This window comes from Micromys minutus (assembly GCF_963924665.1).
Source record: "Micromys minutus genome assembly, chromosome: 10".
Taxonomy (NCBI): Eukaryota; Metazoa; Chordata; class Mammalia; order Rodentia; family Muridae; genus Micromys; species Micromys minutus.
Window position 1 is genome coordinate 7,331,907 of NC_137979.1, and position 18,744 is coordinate 7,350,650.

Here is an 18,744-nt window from a genome sequence, read left to right on the forward strand (position 1 = left end):
GAGTAAATTCCTCTACATTATTCCTGTAGCCTAGGATAGAAGTTGATTTGGATTAAAAATGGAAGAAAGCTTGCTTTTTGCTTGCTTCTTTATATCTGCTTGCTTCCTTTGCCTCAGGCAGTCATTATATGCCATATTCTAGCAGAAGTAATAGTAAATTCCATGCAAGGAATAAGTCGGCACATTTCCTAGGTCCTGTGATGGGCAAATGCCAGTAGAAAGAAACACAGCTTAACAGATGCTGCTGGGGACTTAGCCCGCTACCATATCTCAGCTCTAAGCCTCTGGCAGTAACTAAATTACAATCTAAAGACTACATAAGGAGAATAATGGGAGGTAATGTGACACCTTGAGTTTTGTGTCTTCTTAATCTTTTCTATCCTTGGATTTTTAGGCAACACCTGAGCGTCTCATCATGCATTTGATAGAAGAACATTCTATTGTGGACCCAACATATATAGAAGATTTTCTATTAACTTATAGGACATTTCTTGAAACTCCTTTGGATGTTGGGATCAAGCTTTTGGAATGGTTTAAGATGGACAGCTTAAGGGATAAGGTTAGTTTATAAATATAAAAGACTTAACTTTAACCTTTAAATTTTATTAATAGACACTTTTGCACATAATAAAGTGGGGGTTTTGTTGCTTTTGTGGAAAAAATAAGTTTACCTAAATAATATAGTGAATCAGTGTAGACATGTGCTTGGTCATTTTCCTAACAGGGTAGCCTTGAGAGAAGTGGGTACAAGCTACAGGAATAAGAAACTGAGGAAAGATGGTGGCACAGTGACACAGCGAGTAATAAACTCAGGAGCCTAGTAGTAGTTTGTGCAGATGGATAGAACATGAAGCTGGTTAGTGAGTTTTAAATAATACTCCATAATGAACTTTGCAAGAAGATGGGTTGTTTGTAAGTCTCAGGATAAGATCATCCAAGCTTTTCTGAGTTAGAGACTTTATAATCATCTGAAAAGTTTGTCAGCACTTAGTTTCTTTCCCATAATGTATGGGAAATGTGTCTTTGTGTTATTTTTTTTTTTTTTTTTTTTTTGCACTGAGCATTGTTTGCTATTTTTGATGATTTTAGCATATTTTATGGGACATCTATTCATTTAATAGAAAGACACCTCATCATAGTGGTTGGAAATAAATTGTTTTCAGAAAGTAAAAGCAGGGTCATCATTTTCTGGTGTGCCTTCCTGAATTACATGTTAGAGGTATTAAACCATATGTGAGAAAACTGTGAATTCTATTATTTAGGAGACTAGACTATCCAAAACTACAACATACATATCATGAATATACACAGTAGCCATAATTGAAAACATTTTAAGAACCAAAACTGTACTGCCCTTAGACTAGTTGACTTTAGTTCTACAGATGTAACACCCAAAGCACTAGCAAACGAGAAAATGAAGATGAAGGAGAAAAAGAGGAGGAGGAAGAAGAAGAGACAGATAAGCAGAACTTCCTGTACTAAAATCTTTTTTTCTGAACCAAAAAGCTCTATGAAAAATACAACAAGATAGGGAGATGGCTCAGTGATTAAAACACTTTGCGGAGCAAGGACACAGATGGGAGTCTGAATCCCCAGAACCCATGCAAATGGCAGGTAAACATTGCAACCAACCTATAATCCAAGCCTCAAAAGTTAGAAATGGGTCTTCCCAGTTCAAACTAGCTTGCAAGACTAGTCATAAGATGGCCTTTTTAATAGGAGATATAAGAAATGGACACATACTGAAGATGGTAACATAAACTGTTGTGTTATGGGAAAAAATTTAGCAGCTCCTTAAAAGGCTGGACACAGAGCAGACACATAACCCAAAAATTCTCTGCTTGGTATGCACCCAAAGAAAGAAAACATGTTTGCAAGCAAAAGTTCAGACACAAGTATTCATAGCACTATTGACAATAGTTAGAAAGTGGGAAAAACCCAAAATCATCCAGGAATAAATGAATTGTGTGGCAGTAAAATAATATGCATGAAATTTAAGTGCTAAGTGAAAAAAGTCATGAATGGCTGTATATTGCATGAGTCTATGTATATGAAATATCTGAAGAAGGAAAAATTCACAGTGACAGAAAAACAGATTAGTGGTAACTTTCAGGGGCAAAAGTGCAGGACGAGGGCATACAAATTAATGAATGTGGGTCTCCTTTTGAAGTGATAATGCAGTGGTTCTCAACCATCCTAGTGCTGGGACCCTTTAATAACAGTTCCTCATGTTCTGGTGACCCCCACCACAAAATGATTTCTGTTGCTTATCCTTAACTGTAAATGTGCTACACTTCGTAATGTAAATGATTTTGGAGATTGAATTGCCTAAGGGGTCGTGACCCACAGTTGAGAACAGCTGTGATAAAGAATGTTCTAGAACTTCACATAGTGAGTGTGTGACATTGTTGGATGTACTAAATGCCGCAGAAGTGTGTGCTTTAGAAATAGTGACATGGATGTTCTGTCACAAATTTTGGAGTATTAATCATTACTGACTTTATTGGGCACAGTATTCAAATCCACTTACATTTGGTAGTTTTATGTTGGGAGTGGGTTACCTGTGTGTATGCAGGTTCATGTACCACATGAGTGTCCTCTTGCTCCCTGCATTATTTTTTGAGACAAGGTCTCAAGCTGGACTAGGAGCCAGCAGTTGGCAGCTCCCTGGATTATCCTGTCTCCATCTTCCAGCACTGGACTTAAGGCATGTGCTTGCACAGCACATACTTTACACACCGAGTCCTCTCTTCTAGCCACATGTTCCTTGATTTTTTTACTTAACCTATAGAGCAAAATAAACTTAACACTTGAAAGAAATTGACAATAAATATTTAGTGACTTATTTTAGATATGTTTTTCTTCATGATTTTTGATCAAGTACATTATTTTTAACACTTTTAATGTTTGAAATGACTGCCTGCACTTACGAGAGACAAGGTCTTGTGTTTAAAACACTATGTGAAATACACATCTTAGTTTGTGTCTTCTTGCTGAACCAAAGGAAACATGCTAAGATTAAACTGCCTTTTCTGTTAGAACAAAGGAAGCTCAAGAGGAGCCAGACAGAAGAGTACCGCATAAACACATGCTTTTTCCTGTTCCTACAGGTGACCCGGATTGTACTCTTATGGGTGAACAATCATTTTAATGATTTTGAAGGTGATCCTGCTATGACTCAATTTCTAGAAGAATTTGAAAAAAATTTGGAAGACACAGTAAGACTCAAAAGAACTTATTGCTTTCATAATTCAGGGTTTTTCCTACTCCTTCAGTAAGAACAGCAACTCAGAACAAGTTCTATCTTCTCCTATATTTGTTGTAGGATAAGAATTTCTCATTAAAATTAAAAATTAAAAAAAAAACTTGTTCCTTTTTTGCTCATTTTTGTTTTGGAACTAGTCTCTTGTTAAAATGTGCACTTAGGCAGGTTACCTAATCGTTATGCCATAGATCTCAGTATAAAATGGTAATCTCCAATTTGAGGAGATTGTGAAGACCAAAGTAAGGCAAACCTAAAAACAGACTGGCACCAAGAAAATACTCAGGAGTTTAGTTCCCAGAGCAAGTGGGTTGAGTTGAGCACAGAGGGAACAAAGTGGCAGCACTGGTCCCTTTTTACCCCTGGTTCCTGTAGACTTTCCTGTAGCATAACTGCTCTGTGCAGAATGAGGAAGCATGGACAGAGATTGGGGAACTTGACTGATGGATCATAGAGGCACACTAACGTACGTCATTTACCTCTTACAGTGCCATTGTGTAGCTATTTAAAAGACATTGGATTATTATGTAACAAAGTTTGTGAGCTATAATAATATTTTATAAATTAATTAATAAAAATGTTTTTGAAAAAAGAAAGTTAAAAAAAAAAAAAGACATTGGAAATTGAGATTGAGTCATAAATTGCCCCCAATCCCTTTTCATTGAAATCTCCTATTCAAAGATACCAAGTACTAGTGTAGAATTTGATCACTGCCCTTGAAGAAGAAAATCTATTGCTTTTTTTTTTTTTTTTTTTTGAGCCATATCATGTTCACAAACATATTACATTACCTGTTTGTGAATCATTGAATATTAAACTAGCAATAGAACTTCAAGTTAGAATGTTACTGAGTTTAAAGGGGCTAATTTTTGAAGACATGGAAACTTGGATGTGTCTGAATATTAGGCAATAGGAAGTTATTCTATTTTAAAAATAGAATTGTAGAAGATTCTGTTGTGTATAACACCCAGGAGGTATACAAGATAATACACTAAATTCGAAAGATTTAGGATAACCTTTCATTATCAAAAAGTCTTTTAAAACATTGTTGAAATTTTATGAAGTGCTCTAGAACAAGTACACTCTCCCATCTTTTTACCTCGTCATAAGTTCTATAGTTTTGTTGTTTTGTTTTAACCATTGTAAAATATTTTAAAGCCTGTAAGAATAGGTGCATTCATGTACACTTTTGTCTTTTCTGCATCACAGAAAATGAATGGTCACCTCAGATTATTGAATATTGCCTGTGCTGCAAAGGCAAAGTGGAGGCAGGTTGTACTGCAGAAGGCGTCCCGTGAGTCCCCGCTGCACTTCAGCCTCGCTGGAGGCAGTGAGAAAGGGTTCGGTGTCTTTGTTGAAGAGGTGGAACCTGGTAGCAAAGCTGCTGATGCAGGACTGAAACGGGGTGATCAGGTAAGTAAATAATCCCAGGCTTAGATAGGGACTTTGATAAACAATACATGTGTTACTTTTGTCTCTTTGGGGGAGGATAGTTTTGAGACATAAAGTGTGTGTGTCTCCATCAGAGACAACTTTGAGTGTTTTCCTTAGCAGCTGCCTACCTTTTTTTTTTCCTTGACAGCTTCAGTGGCCTGGAACTTATTGGCTAGGGTATCTGCTCAGCAAGCTCCAGGGATCCACCTATCTCTTCCTTCCCAGCACCAGGATATCGGGTCCTCACTTTTCCAACCAAGCTATCTCCCCAGCCCTAGTGATAATATTTAAATAGTATTTATTTTCAAAATATTTATTATATCTTCATTACTTTTTGTGGGGAATTTTATAATAGTATGGTTGAAACCATGTATTCTACAAGGTTCAGTCAATATAAACTTGAATGGCCCTCCCTATTTCCCAAGGATTATGAAATTTACCTTTGGAAACTTCAGAATATTCCAAAAAGATGTTCATGAATTAGAACCCTTACGAGTGTGATGGCATAGATGCTTCAGAGTGCTTTCAGTTGGCTGAAGATTAAGTGATAGCATCAAATTAATGTCTACATTTGTAAGCAGAGTGGATTAGCTGAAAAACCAGCAAAAACTATGGTAACAGTGATTTTACTCTTAAGAACATTGAAGTTGCAGAAGAAGATCCCATTATCATATTGTTGCCCAATGGAAGTCAGAAACCGGCCCTTTATTTTAGTACTATTGATTCCTGTACATACATGTCTTTATTCTTTGTCCTTGAGATTCAAAGTTGTTGGGAATTGTTAAAATGGAGATATCTTCACTGTCAGGGCGTTTTGGTATATAGATATAGGTTATTTGGGTTTGCTTGCATCTGTTTGAGACAGAGTCTCAATGTAACCCTGACTGCCCCCGAACTCCCTCTGTAGATTAGAATGGCCTCAAACTCAGAGATCCACCTGTCTCTTCTTTCCAAACACTGGAATTAAAGGTGTACAACACCACAGTAGGCCTGACGTGTCTTTAGAATACTGAATTTTGCTTCTATTGCTGTTTCTTTTCCTAATATCTCCTTTGGGATTTTTTTTTTTTTTTTTTGTGTTACTTCTGGAGTCTGTCCTGTTTGTTTGTTTGTTCATCTACAGAGGAATTTTTGCTCTTTGTTTTCTTTGCCCTTGGGATTTGTTTCCCCACCCCCGCCCACTAAATGTTTTATGTGGTAATGGGGTATGACTAAATTAAGGGATCCCTTCTATAAAGCAGTTTCTCGCCTGAATCAAAAAATCAAAAAAAAAAAAAAAAAAAAAAAATCATGATAGTGCTGCTTTTGGCTGACTGCCTGGTTCTTTTGTTAATTTTTTACAAAGAAAAAGATAGGAAATATTTAGAAACCTTATTTGTCGTCTCCCCCCCCCCCCCCCCCTTAAGACAGAGCCTGCCTATGTAGCTCTGTACTTTGAATCCTTCTGCCTTAGTATTGGGATTATAGACATGTACTGTTACATTCAGTATTAGCATGTTGCTTTTAAATTAATTAAATTGATACCTTGGGATGCACTAAATTTCCCTTTAGACTATTTGACTAAAATCTGCATAAACATACATAAGTATTGTTTTCATCTTGGGAACCAGACATGATTAAAATTTTCTTCACTTACAAATTATCACATATATTTTATTATGTTTAGTATATGTGTGTGTTCTTACTCGCACACATGAGTCCTGATGTGTGTGTGGATGTCTGAGAAGTCACTTCTCTTTTTACCATGTGGGTTCAAGCTTGGTGACAAGCACGTTTACCCTCTCAGTCATCTCTCCAGTCTCTTTTATTTTTCCCCTCCCCCTCTGTTTTTAGGTTTATTATTTTCATGTGTATGCGTGTTTTGCCAGAACGTCTGTGCATCATATGTTTGCCTGGAGCCTGCAGAGGTCAGAACAAAGTATTGGATCACCTAAAGTTGGAGATAGATCATGAGGCACCATGGGTGTTCAGACTGAGCCTGAATTCTCTGTAAGAGCATCTCCTGCTCTTGACTACTGGGCCGTATCCTTTAGGAACCCAAAGAAAATAACCTAAAATGCATGTAATGCAAGATTTGGAAATTAAGCAGTGCAGGGCAAAAAATGATAGTCCAGTTTCTAATCATTGTTCGCGTATGGTATGATTTATTGAAGTTCTATTTTAGTTTTTCTACTCTTAAGCTTTTAAAATTGTAAATGTGACTAATATTATTTTTGTCTTAATTTATATTTTTAAAATATTTCAAGATAATGGAAGTCAATGGACAAAACTTTGAGAATATTACATTTGCTAAAGCCCTTGAAATTTTGAGGAATAATACTCATCTTGCACTTACTGTGAAGACCAACATTTTTGGTAAGTTTTGTTGTAAAAGCTACTGAGGTGAGGTTTTGTTTTATTTTGTGTAATAGAAAAGCTGTAAGTCATTTCAGTGAGATACATGATAAGTAAATATAAACTTTATTGTGAAGCTGCTAAGATTATTAGGATTTTATAATCTATAATTTTATATAATCTAAATTTCATGGAAATAGCCATCCTAAACCTAAGGAAATAGAGATACGGCTTCAGTTCTATGCAAAGTATCCAAGTTCCTGTTGTGTACTGTACAGTAAGGAGCATAATAATAAAACCTAGATGATTTTGATAAAGCTTAGACATCATAAGCAGGCTTTTTTCTACTCCTGACCTACAAACCTAGCTTTCTACAGTAGATCAAATGCCGGATTAGTTGTTTCATCAAATAAATTGACTGGAGCATTGAAAAATATGAATGAGATTTCTAAGTAGCATATCCTTCCTTTCTGTATAGAAGCATTTATAGTGGCTACACTGTGTTCTTCAATCCTGTGCTGTGAGGGCCCGGGGCCATGCAGCCTGAGTGCCCTATAGCTGGGAGCTACATCTGTACCAAATGTTGTTTGTTTTTCATATTTACATCGGAATAAAACAGGTATTAAGCTTGTGCTTGTCGCCGAATGTACCATTCACTTGTTCTTGTCATTTTTAAAATTTGTTGTCATTTGCTTTAGACATTTTTATGACTTATTGTCATTTGCTTTAGACTATATTGAATTTTGGCTAAAATCATGAGAATGATAGCCATAAATCCAGAATAGAAACTAAAAATCAAAGACCACTTAAGAGTTCTTAGAAGACAAATCCCTTTAGGTTGATTAGATTGCAATCAAAATAATAGTAGAATCCTAGTAATATGCCTCTCAGAAGGAAATGGGGTGTTGGGGTTTTAGGGCAAACTGAAATGTCTCCATGGTTAAAGGCACTTGCTATTCTTCCAGGGACCAGAGTTCTGTTTCCAGCACCTCATCAGGCAACCTCCATCTGCAGCTGCAGGTTCAAGGAATCTGATGCCCTCTTCTGAACTCAGCAGGCACATACACACACATGCCAAACACTCATATGTGTACATAAGTAAAAAGTAAATCTCATTTTAATGTTATTTTCATACGCTTTCGTTATGGCAGTAAAGTCTTGTCTTGCTGAAGGCCCTACAAGATTAGAAAAAATATGTCAGTTCTTCTAACAGAAGCTTAATATCTAAATTACGTAAAAATTTCAAAACCTGGTATGGCAGAGGCAGGAGAGTTAGGATTCCAAGGCTGGCCTGAGCTACCTAAGACCCTATCTCCAAAAGAAATAAAACAAGAAAGAAGGAAAGGAAAGCTCTTGGAGGCTGAAACTGGATTGAAAGTTCAAGGCCTGGCTGAGTTACATAATGAAAAGCTATCTTTAAGGGGGAAAGAAAGGAAAAAAGTAATTTTATATTTTTTAATGAGCATATTATCTAAACAGACATTTCTCAAAAGAAGAAGCAGACATGGTCAACAAATATTTGAGAAAACACTCAAAATCATTAACCATCAGAAAAATACAAATCTAGACTACAGTCATCTTCCATCTTAAGTAACTCTAAACAAAGAAGAAAACTATAGCAGACGTTGATGATAAGGATGTGTGGGACAGGCCCTGTTTACACTCTTGGTGGCAGTGTAGCTTAGCATAACTACTGTGCAGAAGACAAGTTCCGCATACCATTCAACAGTACCTAGAAATCCAGACATGCCTGCATGTTATTTATTGCTGTTCTCATAAATCACTGAGATTAGGAATCAGCCTGAGGCCATTAATAGGTAGAAGGATAATATGAAATATTCAGGGGTATTAAGCCACAACAGAGGTCAAATCCTGACATTTGGCCAAAGTGGATGGAACTGGAAGACATTACACTAACCTAATCCAGTCTGGCACACAAAGACCAGTATGGCATGCTCTCTCTTCTGTGGCAGCAAAAGCAGTATTGATCTGAAATCAGACTAAAGATTACTAGAGACTAAGAAAGGGATGAGGGAGAGTGCAGGCATGGACAGACGGTGGTTGGGGATACGATAAGTGAATGTTACATGAATGCATGACACCCTGATCTCCAAAAGTATGTACAGGTAGTTTTTTCCAACAAGCCCAGTGGAGTGGCACATCCACGTAATCCTAGCACTTGAAAGGCTGGAAGATCACTGAGAGTTCAAGCCAAGCTTTGGAGCAAAATCCTGTGTCAGAACAACAAAAATAAAAAGAGAAGTAACAAGGAAGGAAAATTACAAGGAAAAGCAACTCTTGGGCTAGGCTGCAGCTCAGTCATGGTAGAGCGGTATGAGATAGAACACATTTTTCACACATGCTGGCAGCCTACCTGCTTCCTCTCGGTTTTTCCCATTGACTTCATCTTATCATTTTGGGGATCTAGCAAATTTTAAAATGAGTATTAGCCTGAGAATGTTTATGATGTTTATCTTTAAAATGTGTTGGTATAAAACTTTTTAATGAGAAAAGAAAAATGATGAGTTTGTTTATTTCCACAGTATTCAAGGAATTGCTCAGTAGAACTGAACAAGAGAAAACTGGTGTTCCTCATATTCCCAAAATTGCTGAAAAAAAAAGTAATCGCCATTCAATTCAAGATGTCCCAGGGGATATTGAGCAGGCACCACAGGAGAAAGGAAATAAGAAAATTAAAGCAAATACTGTTTCAGGTGGAAGAAACAAAATCAGGAAAATTTTGGATAAAACACGGTTTAGTATCTTACCTCCAAAACTATTTAGGTAGGTAATACCGATATATTGTGTGATGATCGTAATGACTGAAGTTTTTATTATTTTTATTATAGAGAAGAAAGCTCTGAATCACATTCGTTTTTATTCATCATAAAATCTTCAAATAATATATGAGTAAAATAAAAAATTCTCCACATTTTCTTTGTGGATTTATCACTGTCTGGTAGTTTTTAGTGTTGTGAATTTTTTGAGAAGTTTGTTTTATGTGGTGTATTTTTCTAACTTGGGTCCAGTTTCAACTTACTGGATCTGTAAATTTGGACTTCTTAAATCTTAGGACATATTCATTTCTAGTAATTTTTTGTTGTTGTTTTTAAATATCTTTTTTTTTTACTGCTGGTATTACTTTCTCCTGAATTCTAATGGTGAAGTTTTTGATATTTGGGTTTTTTGAGATTATCTTTCTGTGTGTGTATCACCTGTTGGTAGGAACTCAAGAGCTTCTGCCACAGCCTTCAGATTTCAGAGCATATATTCACCATGCCCAATTCAAATCTACTTTTTGTTTCAATCATGCGATATTTCCAAAATTGAATAAAATCTAAGAATATTTATATGCAAATTGGGGTTCGTAAAGTGATCATCAAATCATGTCACTGAAGTATTATGGTTAAGAATAACTCCAGGATATTTATTACCAGTTTTCTAAACCAGTTACAAAATACTAAGCAAGTACATACTGTACATCAAACAAAGGTATATTCAGTACTTGGTGAATCAATTTTAAGACAATGAATTAGTCACTGACGAGAAGATGTATCCAAGAAAAACAGTCTTCTGTTTTTGTCAGTATTTAAAAAAACATCATGCTAGGAAAATGGCTCAGTAGATAGAGTCCCGGCCACTCAGGCATAATGACCTAAGTTCAGACACATCCACATTATAATAAGCTAGGTACACTAGCTAGTGCCTATGATTTAAGCTTTCGGGGCAGGGATAGGCAGATCGCTGAGGCTTTATAGCCATCCAGTCTTGTCGCATTGGTGAGCTCTGCTTCCAGAGATTTTCTATCACCTGTCTGAAAAAATAAATAAAATGTAGACATTAAGGAAGATAGCTGATGCCAGCCACTGTCCCCCTACACACATGGACACACACAAGCATATATATGTCACACTCATATACACTCATCTCAGAGATAAGCAAATATTCTTTACAAGTTCTCACTTCTAGCCAGGGAAACAAATTTTCTCTTCAATAATTAGTCATTCACTTGAGACTTAAATGTGATGGCTTTGTTCTGATTCCACTCTAGAGCTCATTGCTCATTCATTTCTGAGTCCACTGCTTTCATTGAGGTGAGTAAGTTATAAAAACCACAACTTTAAAACGGCCAAAATACTTATTTACTGTTGTACATATCAGCAAACACTGACACCAGTGGAGGCTGGGTGAAGAGACTGTTAGAGGAGTAGCCTACACTAACAAGGTTGGGAAGTGTTTGCAGTCACTGTGGAAAAGTAGAAAAACCTAGGGGCCAGAAAGCAAAAAAAAGTTGACATGGAGAGTTCCTTACCTTAGCAGGTAATTTCTTGAGATCTGTTTCCAGAAGCCCTGATGGCTTGGCCTGTAATATGTTCATCATTGCGACTGGTGGTATGGTTATGTCATGTATGATCTAAAACTAGAGAATGTTCTGACTGGGACTCATTGGAGACCCTTTCTGAGCAACTAAACCATTATGCATTATGCATATTCTTTGGAGAGTAGAAGTAGGTTACTAGGCATGGACACCAGGTTCATAACAGGGGACACAAAAGTTGCTGTCACCAGAAACATCTAGTTGATTATTTCCCACATGATAACTTTGAATTGGTACCAAGAAAGAAAGATCTACTAGAAGTGGGTTTGTTTAAATTCAAGATTTATTTTTACTTACTTTTTCATTTGTTGAGCTTTTTGCTTTTTGCTACACCTCTCTTGTATGCATGCAGTAGGGTATTTAACATCACTCATTTCAGTCACTAAAAGCCTAAAAGATAAGAGTCCTACAGATTTCTGAAGCCAGTTTGTGAGAATTCATTTTTTATTTTTATGGTAGACCAGTTACTCTGTATTTTTGAGAATGTATTATTTTTGACACTCTTAACCATTTAAAATGAATCTGGATCATTTTTTTCTTGCAGTTTTTGGGAGGCCTTCCCATGTAAGTCAAGTAGTCTGCCATTGAACCAGATCACTAGTTCTTGGCTTTCTTTTGAAACAGGGTCTCCCCCAAGTAGTTCCAGCTGGCATTGAGTTCACTGTGTAGCCATAGCTGGTCTCAAACTCTTTAAAGGGCTGAACACTTGCTTCTTCTTCCCAAGTGCTAGAAGTGCAGGTATGCGTCACCCATATCCAGAAATGGTTTTTGTTCTTTTTTTCATTTCTTTTCTTGTTTTTTTTTTTTTTTTTGGGTTTGTTTGTTTTTTCATTTTGCAAAGTCTGCAAACAGGAAATAGATTGAGACTGTAAACACCAAAGTCTATTTCCAGTGATGTACTTCCTCTAGCAAGGCTGCACTATCTGAGCTTCCCTAGATAGCACCACTAACTGGGAAATATTTGAGTCTATAGGAGACGTAATCACTCAAACCACTACAGAGATTTACCATTTCTGGCAAACTCCTGAAAATGATGTATAAGGGAAAAACAACACTGTGATATCAGTAGATAATAGACAGAGAATATGAGTTCAAATGATCCATACAGATATTTACCCAAGGATACAACACCCTTTCTGTAGATCTCATGATGATGGTCATCATCATGTCCTGCTGTGTTGCCTATGCTGGTCTCAACTCCTGTGGTCAAGTGATCTTCCTGCTTTAGCCTCACAAGAGCTAGAAACACGCCACAAGTCCAAGTATAAGAGATTGGTTAGCTAAATGATATGTTAGACATGAAAATTAACAAGAAGGACACATGTCTGTTTGGGTTTGTTATTTGTTTTATAAAGCACAAATGCCTCCCCCCCCCCCCCCCCAGTATCTTCCATCTTCCCTACTCTAAAATATTAAGTAATTTTGCTAGGTGATAGTGGGACACACACACACCTTTAGTCCCAGCACTCAGGAGGCAGGGACAGGGCCAGACAGATCTCTTGAGTTTGAGGCCAGCCTGGTCTACAGAGTGAGTTCCAGGATAGCCAGGTCTATACAGATAAACCCAGTCTAAAAAAAAAAAAAAAACAAGATGGAATATTAATTAATTATAATTCTGTAATTTCTGAATATCTTGTATGTGCCAAAACTCCTTAGCTGAAGCTTGGAAAACAAATTCTTCTTCTCCCACATATCCTCTTAAGAACAGGGCAGCTGTTACAGTATCTGTGGGAGCAGGAAGAAAAAAAATGTTTTTTAAAGTATATACTTTTAAAGTGGAAAATTGTTCTTAAAAAGCTAAAATGAGGGCTGGAGAGGTGGCTCAGTGGTTAAGAGCACTGACTGCTCTTCTAAAGGTCCTGAGTTCAGTTCCCAGCAACCACATGGTAGCTCACAATCATCTGTAATGGGATCTGATGCCCTCTTTTGGTGTGTCTGAAGACAGCTACAGTGTACTCAACATACATAAAATAAATAAATCTTTAAAAAATAAAAAAAAATTAAATGAAAATAATGATGAATGAGTGATTGATCTGGGCACATCTATAAATTAAGACATGAAAATGTGGTTTTCATTAACCTGAGATTATTTCACAGTTCAGGAAATCAAATTTCCCTGTAAAAACTCACTCAGCTTTAATTGTATTTTTACTCACAGTTGCCCAAGTAACATCCCTATACCTTCCTAGAAGTATGCTGCTTTGTTCTGTGCATCAGAACTGTTTTTCTCTCCAGATAGCAGTATATTTTTTGTTTGCTTATAACGTTGGAATTATTTTGTGGCCTCTTTGGTTTCATAATGAAACTAATTACTTTTATTTCAAACATTTTAAATGTTAGGGAACTAATTATTGAGGAATTTTTCAAAACTATCTTGTTTCTGTTACTGCACCACCTCTCAGGAGACTGTTTTGGTAAGAAATAATTATTTTCAAGTAGGCTTTATCAGTTCAACTTTAAGCATGGATTTTTTTTTGCAAATTAATTACTTCATTCCTGTCATAGCTAGAATTGTGCATGACAGAGTTTTCATATCTACATGCTCACACCCTAATTACCATGAATTTATAACCTACTTAATATGAGTATTGCTAGACAGTGTTATATGTGTTGATTATTAAAAAGCAGAACCAATGTTAAGTGATAGCAAATATTAAGAGCTTTTAATATTCTGTGGACTTTGCCTTTAACCAAAAAAAAAAAAAAAAATCTGACCTAGTCTGGGGACTTGGCTTAATAGGCCGAGTGCTTGCTCAGCATCTGAAAGGCACTGTCCTTGATCCCAGGCACCGTAGAACACCTGCACTTTAGAAGTGGAGGTAGGATCAACAGGCGTTCAAGGTCATTCTCACTATATCGGAAGTTGAAGGTCAGTCAAGGCTATATGAGACCCTGTATCAAAAAACAATTGTAATTTTAGTTTAGTTAAGAGTACATCATGTCTTTAAAGGTTTGTTTCATTGGATTTGGTTACCTGACCTTATAAATCAAAACATAGGTGTGTTCGCTTTCAGAAACCAACTAGAAAAAGATTTACTGTTCAAAAATAGTTCTTTACATTTTTTTCTATGACTTAAGTACTTGGCAGCAATTCTTTTATCCTCTTAGCTAATCTTAAAATGCTTAATTGTGACAGCAGCAACCAACTTGTAGAAGGCTAGTTTAAGCACGAATTACTCATCAAATAAAGCCTTTCTCCTCAAAAGAGTTGCTGCTTCTCCTGGGAGATAAATGTTATTTGTGTCAGTTGCATTGTTGTGTCTACTTCTCAGTGTCAAGTTAAAGTAAATGCTCCTCTCCTGCAGGTTTGCATTGTTCATTTGGTAAAAGTACTTGACTCTCTTCTAAAGACAAGAATACTATTTTTCATCTAGTTGGGCTCTCAGTCCTTGCAGTAGTCCTTCAGCCAGTGACCCCAAGACAACCTTATAGGTAGTCTGTCTGTCATCACAGTGACTTCCTTCCATGCCACTCCTTCATGCTTCCTGACTGTGCAGCTCTCTCTCGCCCTGGCTGTCGTCCTGATCTTGCTGTTAACAGTCCGTTACTCTCCATCTTGCTCCATTTCATAGTCTGCTTCTAGCCCATACTTTGCTTTAATATATTCTGAATATATTTCATGTCACTCATCCTTAGGTGGTAGTTTAATCTTTCCCATGATATTAGGTAAGTGTTCTGTGGTACGTCTGTGTAATACAAACAACAGAAGGCTGTGCTGAGTAAAATTTGGATGGAAATAGATACTGAGGAGAACATGTCAACACTAGTCAGTTTAAGGAAAGAACTCTTACTTTGGTCATTGGTGATGGTGAAACTCTTCCGCTGTGATCTTAAATTCTATACAACAGTTTTAATTTATAATTAAACTAATATTTGGAAAATACACAAAGTTTAACTGAAAGTGTTCATATTTTTCCTTGCAGTGGCTTTAGAATGACCTGTGTGGCATTCTAAATGTTGAAGGGAAGAGTATCTGATGTCCTAGATAATTGCATTTTAGTTAACAATAGTTTTGAAACCTTAAAAGAGAGCTGACTGTTATGACTTAAACTATCTTGTGATGATCGTGTGATTGGAGGGGACATGTCCTGTGGTGTGGCCCTGGATAGCTCAGTAAAATATTTGAAATTTGAGACTAGCATATTTCAAGCAAGTCCCTAAACATTCAGTTTTTCTGTACCAGAATCAGAGGAAGCAAATTCATTATTTGTGATATAGTAGAATTACTTCTGTTTTCTATCTCATTTTAATATAAACTTCAAAAACATTTCATTGCTGTTTCTTCATTATAAGTACCCTTTTGTTTGCTGAGATCTTTTAATCTAACTGGTTAAATCATCACGTGGAATTATTTTGTTATTGTAAAGCCTTTGTACGTAGGAAGTCAAATTGTTTGCTTTGTAAGTACCTTCTAATACTTGAAAGTAATATATGCCTATCTTTTGAAGTGACGGAGGCCTGAGTCAATCACAAGATGACAGCATCGTGGGAACCAGGCACTGTCGGCACAGCCTGGCTATAATGCCAATTCCTGGAACACTCTCATCCAGCAGCCCAGATCTCTTACAGCCTACCACTAGCATGTTGGACTTTTCCAATCCTTCAGGTAATGTTTCCATGTAACTTCATATGGCTCAGTTGCTTGAGTCTTGTATAACAAATACTGGGTTAGCCTGAAGTGTTCACTTCTCACTCTGGTTTTTCACTTCATGCAAAAAGCTAGTGGGAAATTGTGGTTTTTGTTTTGTTTTGTTTTTTTAACCTATGCAGGAGCAGTTACTTCCTTCAAAATTGAAAATTCATACTAGAAGAGTCTCAGTGGTATTTTTCAGAAATTGCCAAGTAATGGAATGAAAACACTGTGAAAAGAATTCATGCAAATTGTTTTCATACCTCCCAATATTAAAATCTTAGTCATTTTCTTAGAAGTATTGATTTTTTTTTCCTCAACATATGAAGCTGAAGTTGGTTTTTGTTTGTTTTGTTGGTTTAGGTGTTGGTCAAGAACTGTTACCAGAGTACAGCATTATTTTCATTGCTAATGTTTTCCAGGATGGAACATCAAGCTGTTTTCTACATGTATTGGTGCCGAGAGGCAAAAAATGTCACATAATTATATGATCTAAAGTTTCATTATAAAGAACTGATTGTATACCCTTCATTTGAAAAGATGTGAAATGTTTTTCAAGAAAAGACAAAATTAAAAATTGACTATGGAATTGAATCCAAGGTAGAGATGGGAACTGATGGATCCCTCGGTGTTTCTGATGCACAGAGGAAGGGAGTCCGTTCACACACATTTCAGTGCCAGAAAGAAAATAGAGGTGTATTAGTAATGTTTCTCTTTTCTTATAGCAACTTATAGAAAAGCCCTTAACACAACAGAAGACATTTGCTGATGATTGTACTGTACACTATTTCTTGTGATTTTTTTTTTTTAATAACAACCTAAAAACTCAAGCTTTAACACACAGACAAGTGAAAGTAGTTGTGTGTAGTGTTCTTTCTTTCTCACTCAGCAGGCTGAGGCTGTACATCTCTCTAGGGCTGCCAAGTGCCAAGCAAACTTCAGGGCTCATAACTGTGCTTAACATCTGGCAGTTGCTGTATTAGTGAAGTTTTGTCATCAAACAGATCATAAATAAATGCAAACCTGGTTGCCAATACATAAAATGAAAGATTTGCTTCAGAAAGAGTGAGCACTAAGGTGTCCAGAGGCAGAGCAGCAGGCCGGGTTCATTTCTGTGACATGGAAGAAATGTCTGTACCAGGTTGAGGTGTTTCGGGGGTGAATCTTCTCTAGCTGCCTGTTCTGACAACCTGCTGCTTCACTACTTCTTGAAAGCGGTGTGTGCTTTAGGACCGCCTCTGTGCTTTGCCGCCTGTAGACTCTTACTCCTTAGTGTTACTCTCCAGTGCTCAAGCCCAGATTTCTCAGCTGTCTTCCCGTATTCATCATGTTGTAGAATCAAAATCTGTGTTTTTGTGTATGTGGTCTACAGTAGTGTATTTCTTACACTCCATAGAAGATTCACAGTCTTAAATATGCATGTTTTTAATTAAAGCAATTATCAGAAAGGGCATATGGTTTTGTGGGCTTAATGATTTTTATGGCTATATTGACGTCCTAAGCATTTATAGATGATGGGGATGAAGACCCAAGTTAAAGAAAGCACTTGCCATCAAATCTGACAATCAAGAGTTTGCTCCCTAGACCCCCAAGTGGTAGGAAAGAGCTGACTCTTGTGTGACACCTTCTGGCCCTTCCTATGCATGCATACAGACAAAATGAACGAGTGAATAATAGAGTAATGCTAAAGGAATAAAAAAGGACTTGAGTGAAAGAAGCGGTAAAGGGAAGATAAAGATATAGGGTAACTAAAAAAAGGTTGAAATGTCAGCCCTGAGGAGCAGGTACCTCTCAGATTGCTCTCAGATGGCTTCACAGTTCTGTCCTTGAGAATATCTCAAGAGGACTCAGAGTGCTTTTTAAAGCTACTAGGAGAAAGTCCCATGTGGGTAAGACATTTGCACATCCTAGTGATAAAGCTGGACACACCTATCAGACCCCCAAATGTACAGCTTTGTGAAAGATGCATTGAATTTATTAGGCTTTTTTGCAAAAAGTTATTGCCAACTGCAAATTCAGCTTCTTGCATTAACAGAATTTGCTTTGTGCGTAAGCCTTTGGTTGCAGTGACCTGTCATTAGCCAGCATTGGCTGGTGTTTGTCAGTCAAGCTCAGCTATGTCCAGTCTGCATGTGTAAAGTTCTTGCCGGATCAAAGTTGCAATGCAGGCAAAGCTGTAGAATTATTGAATACATTAATTTGATTGCTGACTTTTTATAATTTTGCTTTATTTTTGCTGCCTACAGCTGTTGGTTTTTACTGTAAGTATCTTGGTATTCTTTTGTCTTTTGTGTGTAGTTTGTTATTTTCCAAAAGAATATAAGATAGAGAACTCGGAAGAGAGCAGAATTCCACTCCTGAGGTAGTACTCATCATTGATTGTCTGTATTTATGTGAAGCCTTTTTATTTTTCCTAACTACATATGTTTTGTTTTCATACAAAGTCAGAATATACACTCCACTTTACAACTTGTGAAAAGTTTTTTTGAAATTTTATTTTTCTTACATTGTGTGTGTGTCCATGTGTCATGGAATGCTTGTGAAAGTATTTTTTTAATCTAGCATAAATTGAAGCTAAAAGAATTCTGAATATGAAACCAGGAACGTAGCTCAGTTGTTAGTGTGCTCGCTTAACATATAAAAGACCCATAGCTGCCATGGGGGCACGGGCTTGCAATGCCAGCAGTTACTTGAGGGATCTGAAGC

At 36.8% G+C, this 18,744-nt stretch overlaps 1 protein-coding gene across 2 annotated transcripts in view; it reads left to right on the forward strand.

Annotated features, from left to right (window-relative positions):
* The window catches only part of RAPGEF6 (Rap guanine nucleotide exchange factor 6), a 141,549-nt gene that overhangs the window by 83,393 nt on the left and 39,412 nt on the right, over nt 1–18,744 (forward strand). For both annotated transcript variants that reach the window (XM_080924158.1, XM_080924159.1), the window contains exons 12-17: nt 395–559; nt 3,111–3,218; nt 4,472–4,675; nt 6,943–7,051; nt 9,574–9,814; nt 15,857–16,014. In XM_080924158.1, coding sequence (XP_080780284.1) covers nt 395–559; nt 3,111–3,218; nt 4,472–4,675; nt 6,943–7,051; nt 9,574–9,814; nt 15,857–16,014 — 985 coding nt within the window. The remainder of the gene's footprint in view (nt 1–394; nt 560–3,110; nt 3,219–4,471; nt 4,676–6,942; nt 7,052–9,573; nt 9,815–15,856; nt 16,015–18,744) is intronic.